The sequence below is a fragment of the Typha latifolia genome, chromosome 7 (genome assembly GCF_019914945.1).
Source record: "Typha latifolia isolate L0001 chromosome 7, TyphaL0001v2, whole genome shotgun sequence".
Lineage (NCBI taxonomy): Eukaryota > Viridiplantae > Streptophyta > Magnoliopsida > Poales > Typhaceae > Typha > Typha latifolia.
The window spans coordinates 3,032,134-3,057,422 of record NC_133092.1 but is presented as its reverse complement, the minus strand read 5'-3'; the positions used below and the strand labels follow the sequence as shown (position 1 = coordinate 3,057,422).

The 25,289-nt window shown below is 41.6% G+C and overlaps 3 protein-coding genes and 1 long non-coding RNA gene across 4 annotated transcripts; 2 read left to right on the top strand and 2 right to left on the bottom strand.

The window, feature by feature from the left end:
* Positions 1-4,402: 4,402 nt before the first annotated feature.
* On the top strand, positions 4,403-10,330 carry LOC140791773 (uncharacterized). Its single transcript, XR_012109630.1, has 2 exons — positions 4,403-4,585; positions 9,805-10,330. It is a non-coding gene; the product is annotated as an uncharacterized lncRNA (long non-coding RNA).
* A 125-nt stretch (positions 10,331-10,455) lies between these two features.
* LOC140791679 (kinesin-like protein KIN-5C) lies at positions 10,456-18,160 on the bottom strand. The gene is made up of 23 exons (XM_073142290.1): positions 17,946-18,160; positions 17,639-17,768; positions 16,659-16,817; positions 16,153-16,502; positions 15,936-16,074; positions 15,663-15,760; positions 15,397-15,553; positions 14,257-14,326; positions 14,101-14,177; positions 13,705-13,758; positions 13,532-13,612; positions 13,347-13,458; positions 13,190-13,276; positions 12,925-13,100; positions 12,657-12,818; positions 12,463-12,570; positions 12,201-12,359; positions 12,034-12,117; positions 11,751-11,956; positions 11,540-11,641; positions 11,314-11,423; positions 11,048-11,199; positions 10,456-10,923 (listed from the first exon to the last, which is right to left on the bottom strand). Exons 1-23 carry the CDS (start codon positions 18,002-18,004, stop codon positions 10,732-10,734), a joined length of 3,024 nt encoding a protein of 1,007 aa, XP_072998391.1. The 5' UTR covers positions 18,005-18,160; the 3' UTR covers positions 10,456-10,731.
* A 729-nt stretch (positions 18,161-18,889) lies between these two features.
* Positions 18,890-20,976, top strand: LOC140792682 (uncharacterized). The gene is made up of 3 exons (XM_073143810.1): positions 18,890-19,859; positions 19,952-20,120; positions 20,377-20,976. The coding sequence occupies exons 1-3, from the start codon at positions 19,107-19,109 to the stop codon at positions 20,847-20,849; spliced, it is 1,395 nt and encodes a 464-aa protein (XP_072999911.1). The 5' UTR covers positions 18,890-19,106; the 3' UTR covers positions 20,850-20,976.
* A 329-nt stretch (positions 20,977-21,305) lies between these two features.
* Positions 21,306-24,134, bottom strand: LOC140792683 (uncharacterized). Its single transcript, XM_073143811.1, has 3 exons — positions 23,281-24,134; positions 22,852-23,012; positions 21,306-21,856 (listed from the first exon to the last, which is right to left on the bottom strand). The coding sequence occupies exons 1-3, from the start codon at positions 23,837-23,839 to the stop codon at positions 21,542-21,544; spliced, it is 1,035 nt and encodes a 344-aa protein (XP_072999912.1). The 5' UTR covers positions 23,840-24,134; the 3' UTR covers positions 21,306-21,541.
* Positions 24,135-25,289: the final 1,155 nt, after the last annotated feature.

Below are 25,289 nucleotides of genomic sequence, written 5' to 3'. Positions count from 1 at the left end.
TTGTGGAACGCAAACACCGTCACATTCTTCAAGTAGCAAGAGCATTAAAATTTTAAGCTAATCTTCCTTCCCAATTTTGGAGAGAATGTGCTCTTACTGTTGTTCATATCATTAATCGGCTACCTTCCCCAATTTTAGCCGACAAGACACCATTTGAGCTTATTTACTCAAAACCTCCTACTTTTTCCCATTTACGAGTTTTTGGTTGCTTGGCTTATGCCACAAACATTCATACCTCTCATAAATTTGACTGCCGAGCTACACCTTCCATTTTCATTGGATACCTGATAGGTCAAAAAGGTTACAAACTTTTTGATTTATTAACACACAAAAATTTCACAAGTAGAGATGTCCATTTTAAAGAAGATATTTTTCCTTATTCTCCAAATAATACCTATTCTCTACCCTTTCCTTTGATCCAAACAACAGGCCCATCAAAGGGAGATGATACAAGTCCCATAAGCTCATATGACCATTCTTTTGAACCCAACTCAACCACATTACTATCATTTGAACCTAACCCACCCACCTCACCACCCTCCACCGCAACTCTACCACCACCATCACACATACAACCACCTGAAATTTGTTCACCCATGAACCTTCTCCCCTCTACTTCCTCCCCGCCACTACCACCTTGCCATACTACCACCATTCCCTCTACCGGAACATCCGATCCACCACCACCAACCAATATTCCTCTCCACCGCTCCACTCGACAATCTAATCCACCTGTGAGGTTCAACGATTACCTCTGCTCTGCCGTCACGCATCCTCCCTCTGATCCAGTCACCTCCTTCTCTCCAGATTTGCGCAAAGGGACAAGGTACCCACTGACCAATTACCTTTCTTATCATCGCTATACACCTGCACACAAATCGTTTATTGCTTCTATCAGTCAAGAGCGAGAGCCGACCTCTTACAATGAAGCTATCACCAACCCTCAATGGCGTGATGCAATGAAGCTTGAGTTAGATGCTCTTGCTGCCAACGGCACATGGAGTCTGACATCTCTTCCGGCTGGCAAGAAACCTATAGGATGTCGATGGGTTTACAAGATCAAACGTCGCTCTGACGGCACAATAGAGCGACATAAGGCGCGCTTGGTTGCTCAAGGATTCACCCAAATGGAGGGCATCGACTACCACGAGACTTTCTCTCCCACAGCAAAAATTATTTTTGTTCGTTGTCTTCTTGCCTTAGCTGCTGCCAGGGGCTGGCCACTTCATCAGCTTGATGTCCACAATGCATTCCTCCACGGTGACCTGACTGAAGAAAATTATATGTCTCCACCACCAGGGCTTCGGAGACAGGGGGAGGAACATCTCGTCTGTCGTCTACACAAATCGCTCTATGGATTGAAGCAAGCCTCCCGCCAATGATTTTCAAAGTTTTCTTCTGTCATCACTTCTACTGGCTTTATACAATCACGAGCCGACTACTCCCTCTTCACCAAAAAGAAAGGCAAGTCTTTTACCATTCTCCTAATTTATGTTGACAACATTTTGATCACTGAAAATGATCCAAACAGTATTGCTGCCATCAAGAAGCATTTGCATAAAAATTTCAATCTTAAAGACCTTGGCGAGTTGAAATATTTTCTAGGAATAGAAATCTCTGCATCTAGGAATGGGATTTTTATGTCACAAAGAAAATATGCATTAGAAATAATCAAAGATGCAGGTCTATTAAATGCTGCTCCAGTTGACACTCCTATGGAAAGAGGCTTAAAACTGTCGGATAAAGATGAATTGCTTAAAGATCCAGCCAGATATAGAAGATTGGTGGGCCGCCTGATATATTTGACAATTTCAAAACCTGATATCACTTATTCTGTTCATGTCTTGAGTAGATTCATGCATCAACCTAGAAGACATCATATGGAGGCAGCCTTACGCGTTGTTCGATATCTAAAGGGTGCCCCAGGTCAAGGTCTATTCTTTTCTTCAAAAAATGATTTGAAATTGTGGGCCTACTGTGATTCAGATTGGGGAGGTTGTCCTCTCACTAGACGGTCCACTACAGGGTATTATCTGTTCCTTGGGTCCTCACTAATTTTATGGAAATCAAAACGGCAGAAAACTGTATCATTATCTTCGGCCGAAGCAAAATACCGCGCAATGACAGGAGCTTGCTGTGAGTTAACATGGCTTCGGTGCCTATTAGGAGACTTAGGCCTTATTCACCATGGACCTGCTTCCTTATATTGTGACAACAAGGCCGCTCTCCATATAGCAACAAACCCAGTCTTTCATGAACGCACAAGGCACATAGAAATGGACTGTCACTATATTCGAGACAAGATTCAAGATGGTTCAATAATTACCAAGCATATTGGCTCAGCAATCAATTGGCAGATTTGTTAACTAAACCTTTGGGAAAAGAAATATTTATACCTATGGTACGCAAGTTGGGCGTGCAAGATATCCACTCTCCAACTTGAGGGGGAGTGTTGAAAAGAAATATTGAAAACATATTTGATTCCAACTTAAGAAAGGTGTTTGTTGGAAAGAAATATTGAAATCAAATTTGATTCCAACTTGAAGGGGAGTATTGGAAAGAAATATCAAAATCAGGAAAGAAATTTCAAAATCAGATTTTATTACTATTATTATTGATTTGGTTAATCTGTTTGTTATTTACTTTCCTTGTATATAGCAACACTATCCTAATATGTTGGATAGACAAGCTTAATTATATGAGAGATTGTTGTAATCTCCTCCTATTTATGTACTTGATTTATTTTAGTGAAACATACAATTTCCTCGTTCTAATCCTTTTACAGGTTCTTCCTAATGGAGTACCAACAAGGCAAACGAAAGAAAATATTTAACTACTTGACCATCTGTGGTACCTGCCATCATTGTTTACAGTTGACACCACCCTATAACTGTAGATTGCAAAAGAGCAATCTTTTCTAGGAAACATCAATTCAACTTTCAAGTGATTATAGATATAAGAAATAACATAAAGAAAGAAACAATCGAGCTAATTTTGAATGAGAAATGTCAAGAGAACTCCAGATAGATATGGGCAATCAGTAAACGAATATCCTGAATTGACCTTCGTACCTTTGATCTGAAGATGCTGTTTCACAGTGAAATTGAGCTTTAATTCTTTCCAAGATGCTGTTTCACAATGAAATTGAAATTCACGCTATGTTGGTCTGTCTGTCTGTCTTACCTTCTGGGTGAGGAGAGACGAGCCCTGTATGCACTCCGACAGATAGCTATACAAAATGCTGTGTAATTAATCTTCTTTCCTCCTCTTTGTAATCACGGAGCATTTGATAGCAGAAGTTTTTTACTTCCATTTCTCCCTTATTCATGCAATCCCCTCTTTGCAATGAATCTGAGGTTCTATACCTTTTGTTCTGAGAAAAGAAGAAAGCTCATAAAATATGGATTAAAAATAGGATGTGAATATCCATGCTATTTCCATAAGATACAAGTAGTTCTCATATTCTGTTTCTTATTTTACTAATCCAGCAGGACCATTGCACTTTCATTTAACAATGGGATGTTGGTCAAATAAAGAGTGAGTGACCTATGAATTTGGTTTCCAAATACTAAGTTCACTCAATTTCATTTTTGTGGTCTATAGTAAGTGGTACTAGGAAAAATAAAATAGCAAACAGCTAAGGTTAAAATATCATCTGTGAGTGAGCTCCTGAGTTTAAAGTGTTGGGAAAATTATATATTCCTGCTACTGTTAGAGGTAGGTTTTGTTGGATATATTCATGACACAAAATGTAGTAGAGTGTAAGTTTGCCAATGCATAAGTTAGTGAATCATATGGTTCAAAACTTCAAATATTAATCGAACCATTCTTACTGAATGAAACTACTGTAATTGATTAACTAGAAATGTGAGTCATCTAATAGGGAGTAGGCTAAAAAGAAACTTATAAAACTAGTCTAAGAAGATCAATGTAGTACTGTACCACCAACTGACCCTCCAAATTTCATGATGAGCTCCTCATTGTCCAAGAACTTTTTCCTGACACTGGCAAGTAATATCAAGGAAATGAACAATTCAATACAATGTTACGAATAAAACAGATACTAAAGACACATTTTAATTATATATCATGCAGTTATCGAAACATCCCAGTGATAGACAAATCAACGGGGTCACACTAGCAAAACCTCGTTCATGTTTCTCTTCTGCAATTAAACAAACGTCTCTTGGGCAATTTTGGCTAAAGATAAAAGTCTCAATCCACCGACCATCACATTCCTAAGGATAAGTGTGATATATACGAGATTCTTCGCAATGCGCAGGGTTAATGCTTTACCCAGGAATCTGCCATGAGGGGTGATGTAGGCGGTCGGTAGTGAGTGGTGAGAATAATCTACTTTGTTGAGAAGAGTGTAAAGTGACATCCCAAAATTTCATGCAAGTGGTAGGTGGGTTCTACTTTATATTAGCTTTATTATTTGTTTTGAGTAAGAGAAGAGGCACGGGAAAAAATATAGAATGATAGTTTATAGTTATGGGAACTAGATGGAAGCCTGCTCTTCTTTTGATTTTGGTTCTTGTTTCAGTTTTTCATGTAGCGCAATCTAATGGCGCTAAAGATTCAGGTATTTTTCTTCTGTTGCTCTTGGCTCTGCTCTTTTTTTTTCTTGTTTCTATCTCTATGATCCCTTTCAAAAGTTGGTGCTGATGTTTGGGATTTTAGATTTGGTAGTTGTCGTGCTAAAATTTGAATCTTTTAATCAATTCTAGATATATTGGGATTTTAGATTTGATTGGTCTCCTCTCTTTGTTAGTAGTTGTCATGGTAAGTTTTGAATCTTTTAATCAATTCATAAGAACATATGTTATTTGATTGTTTGCAGCTGTGATTTCTTATTTTCTTTGGCGTCTGTGTGAATTCTTATTTTCTTTGGCGTCTGTGTGAAAAGATGTCATGCATAGTTGTAGAAATGGATTTATTCAATATATTTTATGACCTTTTACGATAATCTCTCAGAAGATACAGAAGCTTTGCTTCAAAGCTTGGAGTGATCATCACTGTAACGTTATTAGGCTTGACCCTAGATTGGGTTGAGGGAGGAGAGAGAAGGAAAAGAGAAGAGTTTTGTATTTGCATATCATGAAAGAGAGGGCTTTTGAGAGCAAAGCCCTATTTATAGCTCAGTACTCCTGACGAGTGTAGTGCATATCGACTTCAATGTGCTTTGTCTTCTCATGAAAAACAAGATTTTCAGTAAGCTTTTTAGCACTATCATTGTCGACATGAAGAGGAGTTGGGAGGGGTAAGGGAACACCCATATCACTAAGGAGACGACGAAGCTAAACAATCTCCTTCGTCGCTGCACACATAGCACGATACTCTGACTCAGTACTGGAGAGAAACACCACATTTTACTTCTTGCTACACCAAGAAATCAGGGAATCTCCTAGAAAAATGCAATAGTCAATAGTAGACTTTCGATCAGATCTGTCGCCATCATAATCTGCATCGGAATAAGCTCGCAGAACTAAGATGGAAGTCGATGGCATGAAAAGAGAGCGAGTGATGGTGCCACGAAGGTATCGAAAAATACGTATAAGAGCGGCATAGTGGGCAGATTAATGATCCTGCATGAACAGAGTAACAAGACCAATTGCATAAGAGATATCAGGCCGGGTAATAGTTAGGTAGACGAGTGCTCCAACCAACTAACGATATCTGGTCGGATCTGAAAGAAGCTGACCATCATCGGGCTGAAGCTTCACATGAAGCTCAACTAGGGTAGCAGCAGAACGAGTATCAGCGATGGTGGCACGACAAAAAATGTCTGTAATATACTTTTGTGGGGACAGCAAAAGGCCATGTGATGACTGAGCAATTTCGATACCCAAAAAGTATCAAAGAGAACCGAGATTCTTCATCTCAAACTGATGCTGAAGATGCTGTTGGAGGGAGCAAATACCGGCCGAGTTATCTCCAGTGATAATCATATCATCGACATACAAAAGAAGAGAACCTGACACTGAGTAGAAGAGCGCAAAAATAGAGATGGCTCAGATAGGCTCTCCTGAAATTCGTAGGCCGTGACAACACTGCGAAATCGATCAAACCAAGCACGATGGGCCTGCTTGAGCCCATAGATAGCTCGGCACAGTCGACAAATGTGACCTAGAGGAGAGGAAAACCAGGTGGAGGATCCATATATACCTCCTCATCAAGAAGACCATAAAGAAACGCATTCTTCACGTCCATCTAATGTAAAGGCCACTGATGACTTGAAGCAATAGCAAGAAGAGTGCGAACAGAAGTCATCCGGGCAACTGGAGCAAAGGTCTCCTCCTAGTCTATCCCATACTCTTGAGTAAAGCCTCGAGCAACGAGACAAGCTTTGTACCTAGTTATGGATCCATCAGGTCGATACTTGACCTTGAAGATCCATTTACTGCTCACAAGCACAATGTTTGGTGGGCGAGGGCCAACATCCCAAGTATGCATCTGCTGAAGGGCCTGAAGTTCATCTGCCATGGTCTGCTACCACTCTGGAACCTGGACGGCCTATCGTAAGGCAGATGGAAGTGATAGTAAAGGGGTGTCGATGGGTAGAGTATCAAACAAGTGGGGGGGGTAGATGGTGAGGCTGAGTCGAGATGAAGAAAGGTATCTCTTCCAGAAAAGTGACATTGCGTGATCCTAAGACGACGAGCATAAGTGTCATAATAACGATAACCTTTATGCTCAAGACTATATCCTAGAAAGATGCATTTAGCTGCTCGAGGGGATAACTTGTTACGTTCATCGGGAGGAAAAAGAACAAAGTAGGTACCCCAAAGATATGAAGATGACCAAAACATGGTGAAGTACCATGGAGACGCTCGTACGGGGTCACACCATCAAAGATTGAAGATGGAGCACGAGTGGTCTCAAGAAGGATGACGATGCTTCCATTTGGCAACACTATTCTGAGCAGGGGTATAGGGACACGACTGCTAAGGTAGGGTGCCGACAGAACCATAAATAGAACGAAATTCATAGGAAAGATACTCCCGAGCACCGTCAGATCAGAAAATTTTAATAGATTGACCGAACTGAGTACGAACCATGGAAGAGAATTCATGATAGATCTGTCACACCTCAGAGCACCGACGCATAAGGTAAACCCAAGTGAAACGAGAGAAATCATCAATGAAACACACATAGTAGAGGAAACCAAGACCCGAAGACAGTGGAGCTGGGCCCCAAATATCAGAGTGCACAATGTGAAAAGGGGAATCAGAGATATTTGCACTAAGAGGGAAGGGAAGGGTCCGATGTTTTGCCAACCTGCAGCCAGTACAATGGGACAAACAAGAAAAACGACTACTGCCTAAGCATCCAGACCAGGACAAGGTCTTGAGACGCTGACTCGATACATGACCTAGACGCCGATGCCACAGGTCTGAAGGAGAGAGAGGAGTGACTGGAAAAGCACTGGGGCGAGGTGATGGCAGATGAAGCTGATCCGGGTAGTAAAGCCTGTGGATCCGACTACCGATCCTAATCCTCTGGCCTGTAGACGGGTCCTGCACAACACAAGAAGTAAAAGAGAAGTATATAGTATAACCCGAGTTAGAAAGCTGAGTAATAGAAATAAGACTCATGGTTAGGCCAGGAACAAGCCAAACATCAGATAAAGTAAGACGACTCGTGGGATCCGTGGTAGGGGTAATGTAGCCAATGTGAGAGATGGGATAATGGGTCCCATCAGCTGTGTGAACATGAGGAAGGGTCATAGGGGCAGGGGTGAGGCTAGTAAAGATGGAAGAGTCACCAGTCATGTGATGTGAGGCGCCAGAATAAAAAATTCAGGGTTTGGTCATACTAGAAACAGCAGAGGCAGAAGTAGAGGCACCAGTGAAGCTGAAAGCTCCATGAATGAGTTGATGAATCTACTGGAGTTGCGCACTGCTGAAGGTGGGATTGCTGGAGTGATCAGATGAACCGGTGCTTGGTATAGCGATCGAGGAAGCCAAGTGATGTCTTTTGTTCTTGCTTAACGCCCCTTTGCCAGAATGGGGAATAATCTCAAGATGAAGTCGATAACAGCGAGCGACAAGATGACCAGGACGACCGCAATGAGTACACATGGGACGCGATAAGTGATGATCTCATGCAGGCACATGAGAGACGTGACCAGCAGTCGAAATATCAGGCGTGACTGATATAGGAGCAGGAGCAGCACCAAGCACACTCTCTATGACAACAGACGACGGTATAGAGGTGACCTGCTGAGAGGGTAAAAGACGCTGCCTAAGCTCCTCAGCCTGTAGCTCAGCTATGACACTCTCCAAGCTCGGGAGAGTGGAGCGATGCGACAGATGCCGAGTCAAATCTCCAAATTCCGTACTAAAGGCAGTTAGGAAATCCATCAAATGATCCTCGTCACGGTGGCGCCGAGCAGACATCGAGTCAGAGGAGCAGAAAGTAGGCTCCATTGAGGTAAACTCACACCATATGTCAGTCATGCGGGCGTAAAAGTCCTGAATAGAGAGCTGACCTTGTCTGACCTCCTCAGCCTCGCGACAGAGCTGAAAGCGACGCATCAGACTCGACTGAACTAATTGGCAACTAAAATGGGCCCATATGGCCTGAGCAGAAGACAATGTCTGAAGTTGAGGTCGAAATGATCGATCAACCTACAAGATGAGGTAGGTGCAAACCTCCATGTCACGCAGGGCCCACTTATCATACTCCGGAGACGGAACCTCTGACGGAATAGCCTTGGGTGTATCAGACTTAGTAGAACCCACAGTGGTGGCCTGGATGATAGTGCAAGGGGGAGCATACCCCGCTGAGATGCCATCGATGTGCCCGAGAAGACGTCGACCGCGGAGAACCGTCTCAATGGAAGAGGCCCATGTGGTCCACTCCCGTTGAGTCACAAGTAGAAAACCGACTAATGATACACTCTCACGATCGACCGGGACATAAGACGTCATTGGAAGGGACAGCAATCTATCAAACACCTTGAAAGCGATTCAAGATTTCCAACTTGACCCCACTCAAGCCTTATGTCGAACACTTGGTGAGCAGGACTTTTGAATAGTGCAGCAGAGAAAAAAAAAGAGGAAGGGGAGCTGTGGATACAATAAACCTTCACGTGGTGGGTACTAGTTAAAAAAATGTTGTTGTTGCAGAATCGAAAAACTACAAAAGAAGAGGGCTGTGGAGACAATGACTTTCGTCGAACACCTGGTGGGCACTAGCCGAAGAGAAAAAAAATTTGCTGCTGCTGCTCCTGGATTGAAGAAATATGTGGCCATGCTACTGCTACTGCTGCTGAACACAGCGCTGCTGCTGTACTGAACGAAGAAGATGGTGAGGAGGTTGAAAAACCTGCTTTGCTGCTGTTGAAAACAGTGGCAGCTGCAGTTGCTGTGGCTGATTGCTGTTGCTGCATCTGCAGCTGTGGTGGAGGCTACGGCAGTGGCTACTGCAGCAGCAGACGAGCTCAAGGAGTGAGGGGGGCAGCTCTCGAGATCGAAAATGGTGAAAGAAAGAAGAATAAGACATAATCAAAGAGGGAGATGGAGAGGGACTGTTGGAGAATGAGAGATCCAACAAATGTCTCTAGAGATCGAGATTGCTCTAATACTATGTAACTTTATTAGGCTTGACCCTAGATTAGGTTGAGGGAGAAGAGAGAAGGAGAAGAGAAGAGTTTTGTATTTGTATATCATGAAAGAGAGAGCAAATCTCTATTTATACAAGGTCATGATAAAATAAGATAAATAAATAATATATATATATATATAATAACTCTAATAATCACAAAAGTCATTTCATTTTCCTATGGTTCTCTTGTAGCGCACATACAGGAAACAACTAGGAAACACAGTATAGTCATCAGAAGATCATCCGGCAGCGGCGGTGGAGGCGGCCATGGGTCTAGTACAGCTGGCGGCCGTGGTGGTTCATCTGAGAATGGTGGTGGTGGAGGTTCTGATAGCAACCCCTCAGTACCTGGATGGACAGTTCCATTGGTAGGAGGAGCTGGTGCTAATTACAGAAATAATGGTGGTGGCCACCACAACCATAGGAACAAGGCAAGTAGAAGGTCCAGTTTCTCCCTCCCTGTCACTATGGCTGCCACCTTGCTTGGAGCTGTCCTCTTGGCTAATATATAGTCGAGTTTATATATGCTTACAAATAGAAGCGTCTATGTTAGCACTGTGTTCTCTGTTGGACTTTGATATGTTTGTTTTCAACTACACTATGGGGACTTGTAATAAGAGGTTTTATTTTCTTTAGTGGACTACCCCTGCAAAGATATTGATTGCAACCATTAATACTATTTTGCTGCTCATTCTCATAATAAAAACATTTTCACTTATTACCTTGTCTACCTTGCATGCAAAAACTTCATACCAGCTGCGATACTGCTTTCGTTATTTGATCATGCATGTGATGTATCATGTATCTGAGGCTTATCACTCATGAGATGTAACCGATGAAGAATGAAAGAAAAACTATCGCAAATTACAATAGTGTTGCTTCAAAGAATTAACAAACACTGCACTCTAATCACCGTCGCTCCCTTCCCTCCCACACCAACTTAATACAAAGGCAAAGCCACGGGGGAGCTAAGATAGCTCGCCCCTCTCAAAATACTAGTGGATACAATAAGATTACAGTACAAATGAACCAGCCAAGATAAAAACACAAGGAACTGCAGAGAACTCCAGCTTCTTTGGTGCATCACTGAGGACACTTGGGCATTGCTATCTATGGGCATCAATTTAGTTGAATAAGCGGCGAGCGTGGTATCAGGGATGGTTTGGGCTCCTTGCTAGACTCATAAGGATGGTTTTCCCGGAACTCTTCCAGTAGGGATTCCAATGGCATGGCTCGAAGGGACTCGATTGAGCCTTTGCTTGGAACATCCGGTTCAGACCTGACAGGGGTCTCTCCAGTTGGTTCATAGTCCTAGATTTTTTTTTTTGTTTGTCAGACTTGCTTATAACAAAATGCTCTTCGTCAAAATTGCGACAAGCTTCAAAGTTGAAACACTGTAGAAAAAAGGAACGGTAGCAGCGAAGATGATACTCACCATGTAGCTGTGTTGGAAGGCATTCTCTGCATGCCTGTTAATATCTGTGGTCTGAGTCGTGTGTTGCTCTTCTAGTTGTCTTAAGGTGGCAGAGTGAGCCTCGACCGCTGACATCACTCCTGACGTAGAGTTTCGCTCGTAATCCAACACAACTAAAATAAAAATCAAATTGAAAGAAGAATTATTCTTGAGATTCAAGAACCAGAGAATTCTATGGAAGATATGGTTCGCATAGGAAAGAGATTTTAAGAGGGAAGATATCTCACTCTCAAAGTGTTGGAGAATGTCCTTGCTAGTGTTGGCTAGATCACATTCCGCTGCTCTGCGGGCTGCGGCTACCTCATTATCATGTTGTTCATTAGTCTCAATCACACTCCTGCACCAGAAATCATGCATATATGATGTAATCATGTAATGAAAGAAGAAAAAGGAAGATGACTGTGTCACGGAAGAAAACAAAGATCAGCAGGAATGCCAACAGCCAGCGCTTGCCTAATAAGTTCCTCCATTTCAGCAACTTGTTTGCTGCACATATCACTGACGGTTGCATGTGTCTTCTTCCATTGCTGGGAAGCGGCATCAACCGTGTTTGTACTGACACATTTAACATCAAATGTGGTAAGCAACATGACGGTTAGAACTTGGCAAGCACAAAAGTCAGACGGTGGAGAAAATATGGACAAAGAAATAACTGAAAACAGACCATTGTTGGAGAAGGAGTTCCATGCGACAATGTTTTGCTGCAGAAAAATCAGAACCATCATTTGAATCATGTTCTGCCTGCTTGGAGAATTCTTCCCATTTCCTCTTTGCATCATGTGTGACACCATCCATCACTGCTGCATGCTCATCTAGAAATGCCTTATTCACCAGAGCAGTATCACCCAAACCATTGAGTCGCACATCAACCTGCAGCAAAATCACAAAATATCTCAAAAAGAGCAATAATAAAAGCCCAGATGATATAGTGCAACACCAGGACAGACCAACTCTTTCTGTCGACGCATGTGATTAGACACTAAGCTGGTTATGCCTGCTAGAAGCTTTTCTTCTTCAGATCTTGATTGCTCCTGAAAACAGTACTCAAATATCAGATCTACAAAGAAATCCGCTACACATAACCTCACATGAGAATTAAATCATGAAAATTCACCTCATATGCCTTCTGGAAATCAGCAAGGCTCTGCACATGAGTTTCATGAACATGACTTGAGTGGTTCTGAAAGTTCATACTTTCCTCCATAAGCTTATCAAGCAGCCCAAGAATAGAACCTGACATCTCCTTTGTCCTAGCCAAGCTAGTACGGAACCTCTGAATGATTTACAGCAGGAAAGTTACATGACCAGATGAATAAGAGAAAATCAAGGTTTGTCATTAATTCATATAATGATGGGTAATACGAGATAGAACAAACCTCACGTAAATCTTGAGTGAAATTAGCAATTTCTCCTCGGTGGTTAGATAACATGGTTTGCAAATCGCCAAAAACCAGATTTGTTTCTGCTTCCCCCAAAGCAAGTAACTGTGCGAAAGCGAGAAGTTTATGAAAATGACGTAAAGTAGCATATCTAAATGAACTGATGAACTTAAATAATCAAAACCACTCGCCTGATCAACAGAACAGCAATTGGTAGAAGCCATGGAAGATATTTCCTCTAAGTTAGCATCGGTGCTTGCTTTGTGCAACCGCACCACATTTTGGACTGCTTCTATATGTGAACTATACAAGACTTTTGAAGCTAGCACTTTCTTCTTCAGCTCTAATACTGCCTAAATGCAGCATATCATACGATTAAGAAGACGGCAACAGTGTTAAGGTTTGAATTTAGATGTTAAAAACTAAGTAAACAGCGTTAGGCCCTTGTTAGCTAGTTACCTTGTCATGGAAATCAAGACAAGATTGGCATAGTTCCTCAACAGAGTTGAGGTGTTTGTTTTGTTGATCCATGGATGCAACAACTGTATTGCACAGAACTCCCAACTTTGCTGCAAGATCAACTTGGAAACTATTCACTACAGATCTATTTGCAGAACTCAGTTTGTCTTCTCTAGCTGTTACATTATACTTGAGTTGTGAGAGAATGATGGAATTTATAACTGCCGTAGGAAATAGAATCAATAACTAACACTGTAGATTTTACCTAATTTAGAGAATAGTGAAGCATTATCTCTAATAGATTTTTCCAAGTCAGATCGCAGAACACAGGCTTGATGGGCCAAAGCATTCTCTGCCAACCATATATAGGTGTTACAAACCAGTGACAGCTTTCCAGATAATAGAATAATTATAACACAAACCAGCTTTCTTCTGTTCTAAAATAATGAAGTCTTTCTCCTTAAGATTATATTGGGCTTGCTTCAAGTCCTCCTTTGAAGTAGCTAGTAGATTACTTGTGTGCTCCAAGAATTTCTGCACAGCAGAACTTCAAGAAAGATCCATAATAAATCATGTAAGGTTACTAGATGGATTGATGCAACATTACCTCTGAAGCATCAAGCTTTTTGCTTAGGTCAGAAGAATGTTGAAGCTCTGCATCATACTTTTGTTGTAAATCCTCAATTTGCTGTTGAAGTAATAAAGATTGGAAAATCAAAATTATAAAAAAGCTGGAGCAGAATATTATATTTTTAAAAGGCATTCAAAAATCTTCCTGACCTTTTGCTTTGTTTCTAACAAAGAACCCATTTGTTCAATTTGTTCTGACATTGCCTTCAAAACATTAGATAACATTATAACAATGATTCAGTAAAAATCAAACATATAAAACTTGCAATAAAGCAGAATAGAGACAAACTGGCAATCCTTCAAGTTTATGTGAACTCCAAAGAGTGTTCTTGTGCACTACAAATGACACCAAAAAAGTTCCAGAGGGAGGTGAGAAGGACTACTGACACTTTAGACAGAATTTTTAGAATATCCAGAATTTAGATTTTATTCTATGGCATAGCTGTATAAAATCTGTGAGATGTGCAATACATCATTAAAACAAAGTTACTTAAATGGATATGCAGGGCATATCTTGTTTTATTGAACCAAAAGAACTTGTATTACCTTTCTATCACTCTCTTCCTGATAGTATCTTTCTTTTGGTATGTATACTCCTACTTTTTCTCGAGCAGCATACACCTCTGAAAAGAAATAATAGTTACCAGTCCATCCAAATTTTACTATGAGATAAAGATGATCACACAGTGTATATGTACTTACCTGCTTTAAGCCGATCAATTTCTCCATAAAGATCTTTTATCAAAGTGGATTTCATCATTTTCTGATTTACCTGAAATTTTGTGTTACAAAAGAAAGATCAATTTAAATTGGTTGGTTATGCTAAATAATAGTACATGGATATGGTATCATGATCATAATCTACAACAAAATATAATTACATGAAAAGACTATACATACACATCTAGTAAATAAAGGAATCTTTACAGCCCCGAGATTATCTGTTAGCTAACGAAGAAAGTAAAAGATTATGTTTATTTTCTTACTAATATGTTTCATAGTATAATTTCTTTCACAAAGCATAGTGGGAACATATATTTCATGTCAAGCCTAGGAATATAAATTGGGACAGTGTATATGTTAACAGAAATAGATCTGAAAGGTGTAGTGGTGCTGATCTATCATATGGTAGTACTGTAAAAAAAAATACAAGTATACTGGTCAACTTATTGTATCATCTCCGGTGCTACCGATCGACATAACTAGCAGCAGGGAGATACAAGTCTTCATGACACTCCATTGGCTTACATTGTGCAAAGTAAGTTGCACCAGTCTATACAAGTTGGCACAGATAGGAACAATTGAATACACTAGGTACAATAAGAGTACCGCATACTTCCTTATATTGCTACAAATACTGGTCTGAGGTTTCGTCCAAAACTAAGATGTTTCACCAAAATGTTTCGCGTTTCGATTCAATCCAATCTGAAACTGTCAAAACTAGCATCCAACAGAAACAATCCTAATAACAATTTTCTAATGTATGTTATAAATTCTAAGCTGGATTTGACTTGAATCCAACTTGTACCTAATCAATAACAATCTCATTATTTAAATGATATTAAATGTTGTGTGCTGCATTGAAAAATAAGATAAAGAAGACTATTTATCAAAAGAAGTCCAAAACTGATACAACAAAACTATAACCAAAACCAATCGAATCGTATCATTTTTTAACCAAGCCAAAATTGAAACTTCAAACTATGGCTCCAAGTGCAACCCAAAAAAGGAGATATAAGTGGAACAAATAAAATGCTTTGATTATTGATACAGACTTGGAAGTTGCAAGAAAACAGTATAGATTATGTGTATATAGTCAAGCAACTAAGAAAGAAAGGGCACCTCAGGTCTGTTTTTAATATTTTTTGCCCTGTGAGCATAATCCAGTGTACTAAGGGTTTCCTCAAGGCAGTGTACAGAAGGTGAAACTGTAGCAATAATGCATGTCTTTGTCCTCCCACCCAGTGAATCACGGAGTAACCGTGTAAGCTTGCTGTCCCTGTAAATTAAGGAAAGAAGGGTCAGTAAAAGCAACAACACACCCAAAAAAAAAAAAAAAAAACAGATAATTGCAAATGTAATTTTATACATAGGTTCCCTGTTCAAACCTGTAAGGTATGTGCCCAAGGTGCTCCACCAGAGCAGTAATAACACGCCCCAAAGTAAGCAAACTTTTATTTATCTCACCAGCTTCTCTTGCGCGACCCTTTGGAGAAAAATAACAAGCATAATTGGAAGGCGGATTAAATGCATAGATTGTAACAGGGATTTACATGCATAGTTTCTGCATTACATCACAAGAATACTACCGCAAAACGCATGAAGGAACAGAAGCCAACAAGAAGCTGCAGAAAAACAAAAGTTGGAGAGATGCACAATACCTCTCTGGCACCTGAACGGGAAATATTCTCAGAACCAGCAAGGTCAACCAGGTTAAGTTTCCCACACTTTATTAGCTCTTCACCTTCTGGAGTTGCCTCTTTAATGTGAATAGTTATAGAAAAGAGAGAGTGTGACCGACTGAAATTACAACAGGAAAATCACATAAATATAATTGAATTACTGAATACATGCTGCATCATTAAAAAAATGTGATACCTTGATTGTTTGTTCAATAAAGTCTCTGCTGTCCGACGTTTAGCAGAACCTCTCTCTAGAAGAGAGAATATTTCGTCTGCACTTGTAACTATTTCCTCCTCTAAACCTCTTACCAGCACACCTCCTTTACCATCCTCCATGAGAGGTAAAGGCTTTTTCTGCCGATCCTCTAAAGCAATTTTTGATAATTCTTCTGGAGCAAGCAAATCAGTGATTTCTTCATTATACAACTCGAGAAATGTAACCTTAACGCTGTACTCAGCATTTTGGCCTTCTAATGTGTCAAAAATCTGTTTCACAGCTCTGGGTATCACACCAGCATCTGCAGGTAATTGACCCTTAGGTCCATTCTGCAAGCACAATTTCAAAAACATCAACAGTTAGCATGTTTACAGTAGTGCAAATTTTCTAAGGGGCATTAAATCAGCTTATAATAAACTACCATTACCACAAATTACAGACTCACATAATACAAGAAGCCCTTCAAATAAAGAGTAGCAACTTGCCTTTGCTCTTCTGCATTCACCTTCCATAGTGTAGGTTTTCCCTGTACCAGTCTGTCCATAAGCAAATATGGTACAATTAAAACCCTCCAAAACCTCATTTACAATAGGGATTACAGCTTGATCATAGAGATCTTTCTGTTTAGCTGAGGGACCAAAGACCTGTATCAAGAAAATTTATTCCAAGAATAAGATGAGTAAAAATGTGCTTCAGTTGTAACTCCTGTTGTCGGTTAGTAGTTTTTATTATAGTTTCCAAATGAAGATGAGCCTTTGGGCTTTCGTTCAAAAAACATGTGCTTCAACATTGATGTTGTGGAAGCATATAACTTCCGTGTCAAACAAGAGGATACCCTGAGTAAAATAAATGATGCTGAAGAAAATAAAATCAATGGAAGCACAAAATGTGGAAAAAATGAAGCAAGTTATGATTTGTTTTGTTGAAGCACCTCGTATCATTCATTCAAATAACTTGTTGCCAAGAAGGCATATCACCGTCTAGCATGCAATAGGTGCAAACTATAGACCTCTATAAGGTGTGCTGCACAAAATCCTAGCTCCAAACTTGTGACAGAATGGAGTAGCCAATAATTTGCAAACTAGTAAAGCCAGATTGCACATGAAATACCCAAAAGACATTGTTCTATAAATCGATCCAACTGTTCATGTTATCTGAGACGTTGAACCTGGCCAAATACAAACACCGTCAGTTTGAGAGTAAATCATTAGTATTAATCCGTGGAGCCATACTTGCTTCTCACTAGGAGTTAAAGAAACAAATATATTATTAAGACGTCCTCATGGAGCTAGGGCTATTAATCGGATACCTACACAAAAGGATCTGGTATATACTGAATTAGACCAATTTAGTAACCAAAAACAAATCTCACAAAAGATCTTTCTGCAGTGAAATTTCCTCTCGTCGAATCACTTCCGGGTAACGAAAATGACCAGCAGAATTCACGAATTGGCAAGAACCTTACCTTATCGAATGTGAAAATCCTATCTATTTGTTTCCCGGCGATTGTCTGTGAGACAGCGACCTCTCTCTGGTACTCATTGCAGGTGATGACCTGGGGCGCATTATTTCGAAGCTCGTCGTCATTAAATGGCCTAGAAAAGGGGGCGAAACCATTATAAATCGCTTCACAGTGCCAGATCTGTGGCTTCCAAAACCCTAAATAGATCCTCGATACCAATATCAAGATAACAATCCAAGGTCGACAGATTCGGGAAAGCAATGGAGAAACTATAGCCCTAGATGAGGAAAGTCCTTAACGATCTTGGTACCTGCACCGTAGGAGGACTTGGACGTTGACGGCCTTCTCCTTCTCCTGGCGAGATCCCATCTCCGAGGAAGCAAAGCGCGAGGGAAAGCAAGGGAAGGGGCAAACCGCGAAGCTCCGTCAATGGCGGAGGGGTGAAAGGAAAGGGAAAAGGCTGATGAATGATGATCTCTCTCTCTCTCTCTCTCTCTCTCTCTCTCTCTCCCCTCTCTCACTCTCTTTTTTTCTCTCTCCTCGAGTGGGGGTTCATTTTGTTGTCGTTCGGAGGGAGAGCGGGATACCAAAATGATTTCAAATTTCCCCCGAATCTCGATGAAATCGGAAGGTGAACTACCGTTGGATCGTGGGGATCCTAGCGAGTATATTGGATTATAATAGTAAAGCTAGCGTAGACCGTCCGATGGAGATGATGAAGTTTTTGTCGAATTTTGAACGTAATGGGCCTGAGCGGGCTTCCGACTGGCCCACACTATTTGGGTAGTTGGGCTGGAAACGCCAAGGTGGGTCCGATAAAATAAGAAGCTGAAACTCCCACTCATCAGAACCTTTAACTTGACCCAGCCTAGTTGATTTATGTACACTTGTTTCAACTTGATTTAGTACTTCATTTTAGTAAAATGGTAATGTATCGAGAGTTCTATATATTTAGGATTAGGCTCTACGAGTTCCGTGCACATTAATCTCTCGTTAACGTGTGGCCAGAAGCAGAGTAAGCTTATACGCTGGAATGCTCCGTCGCTATTAACGGCACCTAAGAAGACTGGAACGTCTCTAACGAGGTACGGAAGGACTGGGAGACTCATCACTCAGTGTCATCTTGTAAATTTGGACTAATAGCAACAAAAAACAATTTGTTTGTTAGTGAACTTTACTGAAACAATTCTTATGTCAAAATCCCATGTGTGATCTTACTTAAAAATGTGTATGTGCTTATTGAGTGCATATATAATTTTACAATAGAGTGCTCACAATGTGTGATCTTACTTAAAGCTTAGATAAAATCTAAAGTCTGAACCTATCATATGTTCTCCCTCAATCATTTTCCTACTAAAATTTTTTACAGTTAGCATCACAACAAAATAATCAATCCACTCCATTCCAAAGTAGCCAACCCCTCATCAAACAGAGAAACGTTACTCTCTCTCTCTCTCTCTCTCTCTCTCTCATGGATCCGGAAACCCAACCCCAATCCGATCCACCAATCGATCTGGGTCGGGCCGCGGGCGGCACCGAGTACTCGTGGTGCCGCGCAGTCCCCGGCGGCACTGGCACCACCGTCCTCTCCCTCCTCCTCTCCAACCCCGTTCCCTTTCCCGCTCTCCAATCCGCCCTCCACAATCTCCACATCTCCCACCCTATCCTCCGCTCCCGCCTAACCCTCACCCCCGACTCCCGCTTCTCCTTCTTCATCCCCGCTTCTCACGATCCCCCACAAATCCTCCGCTCCGCCTCCTCCTCCGACTTCCACTCCCTCCTCGAGCTCGAGCTCAACCGGAACCCCTGGTCCGACCCGCTCGATTCTGGTCCGGCCGAGGGAGTCCCGGTCTTCTTCCCCACCCTCTACGACCTTCCCGAGCCGGGCCGGTCCGTACTCGCGCTCCGGTTCCACACGGCGGTCTGCGACCGGAGTTCCGCGGTGGCGATCCTGATGGAGCTGATGGGACTGATGGGGGAAGGAGGAGGAGGGTCGGATCCTGAAGGGGATAAGGAGGAGCCAAGTGTTCTTTTGGGGATAGAGGATCTGATCCCGAAGAAGGACACGTGGAAGCCGTTCTGGGTTCGGGGAAAGGATCTGGTTGGGTACTCATTGAATGGGTTCAGGACGTCGACACTCCGGTTCGAGGACACCGGGTCGGACCGGTCCACGGAGATGGTTCGGCTCGAGATGACCGAGGAGGAGACGAAAAGGCTTCTCGACGTAAGTTTTTCGTAATCATCTCCTAATTGGGCTTATTTGGGCCTTCCTAATTGGTAGCTAACAATGACTAGTTTTTCTCATCCGAAATGTAGGCATGCACGGCTAGGGGAGTTAAGCTCTGTGGAGCTATTGCAGGTGCTGCATTAGTAGCTGCGCGTTCCTCGAAGCAAATCGAGGAGGATCGGTACGAGACCTACTCCGTCGTCACCCTCATCGACTGTAGGAAGTATCTAGAGCCGGTTCTAAATGAACACGACGTCGGTACGTCCTTACGGCAATCCTCTAAATGTTGTAGATATTTATGGAATTAGCTGCGAATGCAGTAGATCAAATATAGAGATGCAAGATAAGAACCAATGTATATCATTTTCTTAGCTCATCCCAAATGTGCTGGCTCTTCACATTGCACATAGAGATATAATACAAATAGGAAGACTGTGTTAGATTATGAGCTAGCTCAAAAATTTAAGTTGCTAGGTCAATATATTTGTGCACTAATAAAGCATAAATCTCGCAGGATTCTACCACTCTGCAATTACTAACACACACTCCATTCATGGGGGAGAAGGACTATGGGAGGTGGCCGAAAGATGCCATAAGGCCTACTCGAACGCCATGAGCAATAAGAAGCACCTCACAGATATTGGCGATCTCAACTTCCTCATGTGCAAGGCCATTGAGAATCCCATGCTGACGCCTTCTTCTTCCCTTCGGACTGCGGTTATCTCTGTGTTTGAGGAGCCTGTGATCTACAGAACATCTGAGCTTCAACAGAGGTTGGGAGTTGAGGACTATGTAGGCTGTGCTTCTGTCCATGGTGTTGGGCCGTCGATTGGCATGTTTGATACAATCCGGGATGGCCGACTGGATTGTGCTTGTGTCTACCCATCTCCACTCCATTCAAGGAAGCAGATAGAAGACTTGGTAGAACATATGAAGCGCATCTTAATTGAAGGAAGTCATGTAGACGAGGGGGATTCTGCTGAGTGAATATAACAATTAAGCAGCATCTATTGTGTTGTTGAGGAATAAATTGTTGTACTTGGTGTCAAAAAATAAGCTACATTGTTTTTCGTCAGACTGGAGCTTCATCTATATCAAGAATGTTCTGTATCTACTCATATTAGCAGCTTCTGGAGGTCAAATAGAGCACCTCCATCCAACACAGGGCTAATGCATGGAGAATATGATAATTTTCTTTGCTCAAGAAGATACTCCATTTAGGACTTCTCAATTATTATTTTGAAACTGTTAATTCTTCAGTGGCTCGAGAGGAAGGTTAATCTCTTTAATATGTAAGATATATCGCACTGACTTGTCACTTGCATCAGCTGCTTCTTATTCGATATGAGGTTATCAACTTGGAGCAACTAAATTGCTCAACAATGTCGTAAATTTACTCAAATTTTTGCAAATTCTTCCAGACAATCTAATGAATCGTGCATGTCTAAGAATCACAGCTATGAAATTTCATTTCTGTTAAGAAGTGCCTGTTCATCACAGTAACATCTTTATACATAAACACAAGTCAGAGACTAGAGACAGACTTTTACATAAACAGGGTCTCGTTTCTTCTCTCTGTAGGTTTACAGATATTGATAAACTCATGCAAGCCATGTTTTGGAACTCCTCGGGGTCAGTGGATTAATGGATACAAAGAAATGATGATGATGATGATTTGATCAGGGGACTGTTGCGAATAATGGACGACGGGTATGTTCCTCTTCCCATGGAACGGTTAGTGATCGGAGCATCGAGACCACACGTTGTGAATCCTTGATCCACCTGCAGACCAGGTCGACGTACTGCATGGCCTCCTGAGGAAGGAGACCGGCCATGAAGAAGGGGAAGAGATGAGAATGAGTGGCTCCCATCGCCCCCATCATTTGCTCCAACCATCTGGAGTTATCTCTCTCCTCTCTCCGTGCTCGACACGCCGCCTCGAACAACGGAAGCAACTCTCTCTCTTCTTCCTGGAAGTGCTCCTTGCAGTGTTCCTGTCCCACATTTCAATTGATGTTAAAATGCTTTTCTATGTTCGCCGGTCAAGCTTCAAAATGCTTCAGGTTTTTCTTTTTCTTGTTCATGCCAAGGATCCATCCTAGAAGCCTTATACTAAATACATAATTTTTTGAGATTACAAGAAGGTATTATGGAGATTAATGGAGATTAAAGTAAGGGGTATATTTTACCTCCATTAACATATGTCTAAATTTTCTTCAGCCTCGTATAATTTTATTTATATTACTTCACCCCTCTTTTGGTCTACATTAAGGGCAGCCATTATTTTTACCATTATATTTGATTAAATCATTAAATCATAGAATTTGAAGATACTTATTAAAGATAAAATTTATTTATATTTTTATTATCTAAAATTAATCAGTATTATTTTAATTGCGTTGAAAAATTTATACATATATAACTTTGTCTCTAATAAATATCTTCAAATTCGACTCCATTAAATACGATGAAAAATTTAACAATTTTAATTTAAATATAACTAGAAGAGGATAGGATGGCACAAATAAAATTATAGAGAGAAGTAAATTTATAATTTTATACCTAACCGCATAAGAATAAAATATAATTTTTTCTTAAATAATTAAGTAATATATACTACAGATATGTTCGACCACACTTAAACATACCTAAAAGGTAAGAAGAAAGTTATTGATATATCATATCTACTTTCATCTTTCAAATTGACTTTTCTGAATTGATGCACCTTTTTGCCCATTGATGCTCCAGTGTTAGTTAAACCACCACGTACATAGCAGCAAAAAGTTGTGTGACACTTCCAAGCATCAATCAAACAGGCTGGTAGTGGTACCATCCATCTTTCTCAGCTTGGAAGCAAAGTTCATGGGCATTCATATAAGAAAGAAAAACACATGGATGCAATCATTCTACTTCTATTGCTTTTGCGGAGGACCCCTCAAGAAAGTGGATGCTTCTTGAAGTAGAAGTTAACTGGCAAGAGAAGATATACCTGCAAGGTTTTGAGACGAAAGACGAGATTTTGGAGTCCCTCTTGGTAGAGAGAGGTCCCAACTTCCATAGCCATTAAAGATTTGATGTCCTCCTTTATCCCGTTCATCATGGGTAGGTCCCTTGCATGCTGCTCATTTGCTAGTGCTACTTCGCGTACTCCTGTCAATTAGCGCCACCAATCATCAATTAATCTTGCAGATAAACTTCGAACAAAATGACACTTCCCCTAGGGTAAGTGCCATCAGCTAATTAAGCTCCCCTTTTCACCCAAAAAAAAAATCGAACAGTACGATTATTTATAATTCTTCTCCCAGAAGATAAAATTAGGAAAAGAAAAAAAGAATCCTATTGTCGAAATTTATTTTTTTTAAATCATTCAAGAGGCCGAAAGTAGGAAACACGACCCGCTGGGATCTTGATCGCGTACCTCGGTGCATGATCCGCTCCAAAGTAGGAAACACGAGCCGCTCCTCCATCTGCGCGTGCTCAAGCATCAGCTCCACCAACTCCCCGTACCACCTAGCAATCCCACTCCTCTCCGCCACCGCCGTCATCGCCGTCATCGTCGTCTTCCTTTTCCCTCCTCCCTTCTCCGCCATCTCCGCCGCCCGCCTCACCATCCCATCCACGTGCCGCTCCACGCTCCGATGCTGCAGCCTCGCCGCCACCGCCAGAGCCACCTCCGTATCCTTCCCCACCCCGTCCGTCGCCACCTCCGGCGGCCGCGGGAACCTCGAATCGACGTACTGGAGCAGCTCGTAGGCGGATCCGGTCATCACGTCAGCCCCGCAGCGGAGGAGGGGACCGCGGATTATGGGGCTATCCGAGGGCAGGAACTGGACGGCAACGCCCTTGTAGAGGAGGGAGATGCGGATCCGCCACGCGATCGGGCACGAATCCGACCCGTAGAGGCGGACGGCCAGCGCCGGCTTCTCCGGTGGGGTTGGAGATGGGCGACCAGGTTTTGAGGAGCCGCAGTTTCCCATGGCTTGTCGAGAGGTTTGTGGAAGAAATTGGAAGGGAAGGAGATCGAAATCTGCTCTCCTATCTCTTCCTCGTATTATAAATTTGAAACCGAAAGGAGGAGAACAAGGAGAGCTCTATTTTGGGCGCGGTTGGCGCACGGGATGGAGAGCCCTTTTCCCGCCATCCGCACGTGTTTCGGCTTTCTCACTCCACTGTCCAAATGGATTTTCTTTTTTTTAAGAAAGAGCTGAGATACAGGCTCAGATTAATTAGACCATCCTAGGGCTTGATTGTTCATAAGATTCGGCAGAAAGGATACAAAGCACATTCAGGGGATAAGCAGCCCAATCGACTACCCTATTATAGATTCTGTGGTTTTGTAGACATGTATAAAGGAAAATGAATCAAAATAGCACAACAGTAACTTGTAGTGGCACATAGTATTTTGAATGGGCCACAGAGTTTCTTCTAGAGATGATCATTATGCTCAATTTGTTTAAACTCAGCTCAAGCTTGCTCGATTTTAATTAGGCCAAGTCTTTGCCTACCCGGCCCGGTCTGAAAGCCTAACTCACTACTCTCATCTATGGCAAGACTCATATTGCATTCATATTCTTATAATTTTTTAATCCCGTATTAGATGTTTACTAAACTACATATCAATATATAAATATATTTTCGTAAAAGATGACTAAAATGTCTTCTTATATGCCTATTAAATTTGACCGAATAAGATATGATATTTTTATATTTAACTCATTATGTTAGACTCATTATACTTAACTCAAGCCTAATATTTAATGGACTAGTGGGCGGTAACGGACTATAATATTTTAGCCCAGTTTGAATCTGGACTGGCCCAAGTGACTGATGGGTCAGACTGTAAATAAATATTTAAGCTCGATTGGCTCAAAAAGCCCAATCTAAACTCGGCTCAGTTCGTTCGATGATCACCTCTAATTTCCTCAAAACATTTCCTCAAAACGTTTATAGCATCGGTAACAATTGAAGAGTCACCTTCAAAGACCACCTGCTTAGGTGCGCTTAACAGGTGATAGCTTTAAGCAGCGCATGGGCCTCGGCTTCAAGGGTCGAGCCCACCTTGATCGATCCAACAAAGATGTGGAGTAGGTTAGCTTGAGACCCTCTGACAACAACAACTCCAACTCCACCGGTCTTGTTCAAAAGGTCTCAAGACCCATCAAAATTGAGTTTTTATGGAGTCAACACCTGGCTCTTCACCCCATCACTTGGAGTGGTATCTATCTTCTCGACCCCATACTTCTCATAATATTCATCCTGCCATCCAAAAGGCTAACATGTAGTATGTTTCAGCTTGGTTACAATACACTTAAACATCTCATGTTTTACGCTTTCCCAATCATCCATATGGCAGTTACTACCACAGCTTGGAATTTTCCTTGGTCCCCTCCAAAGTCCAAAGTGGCTTATATCAAGTTTGAAAGTGGC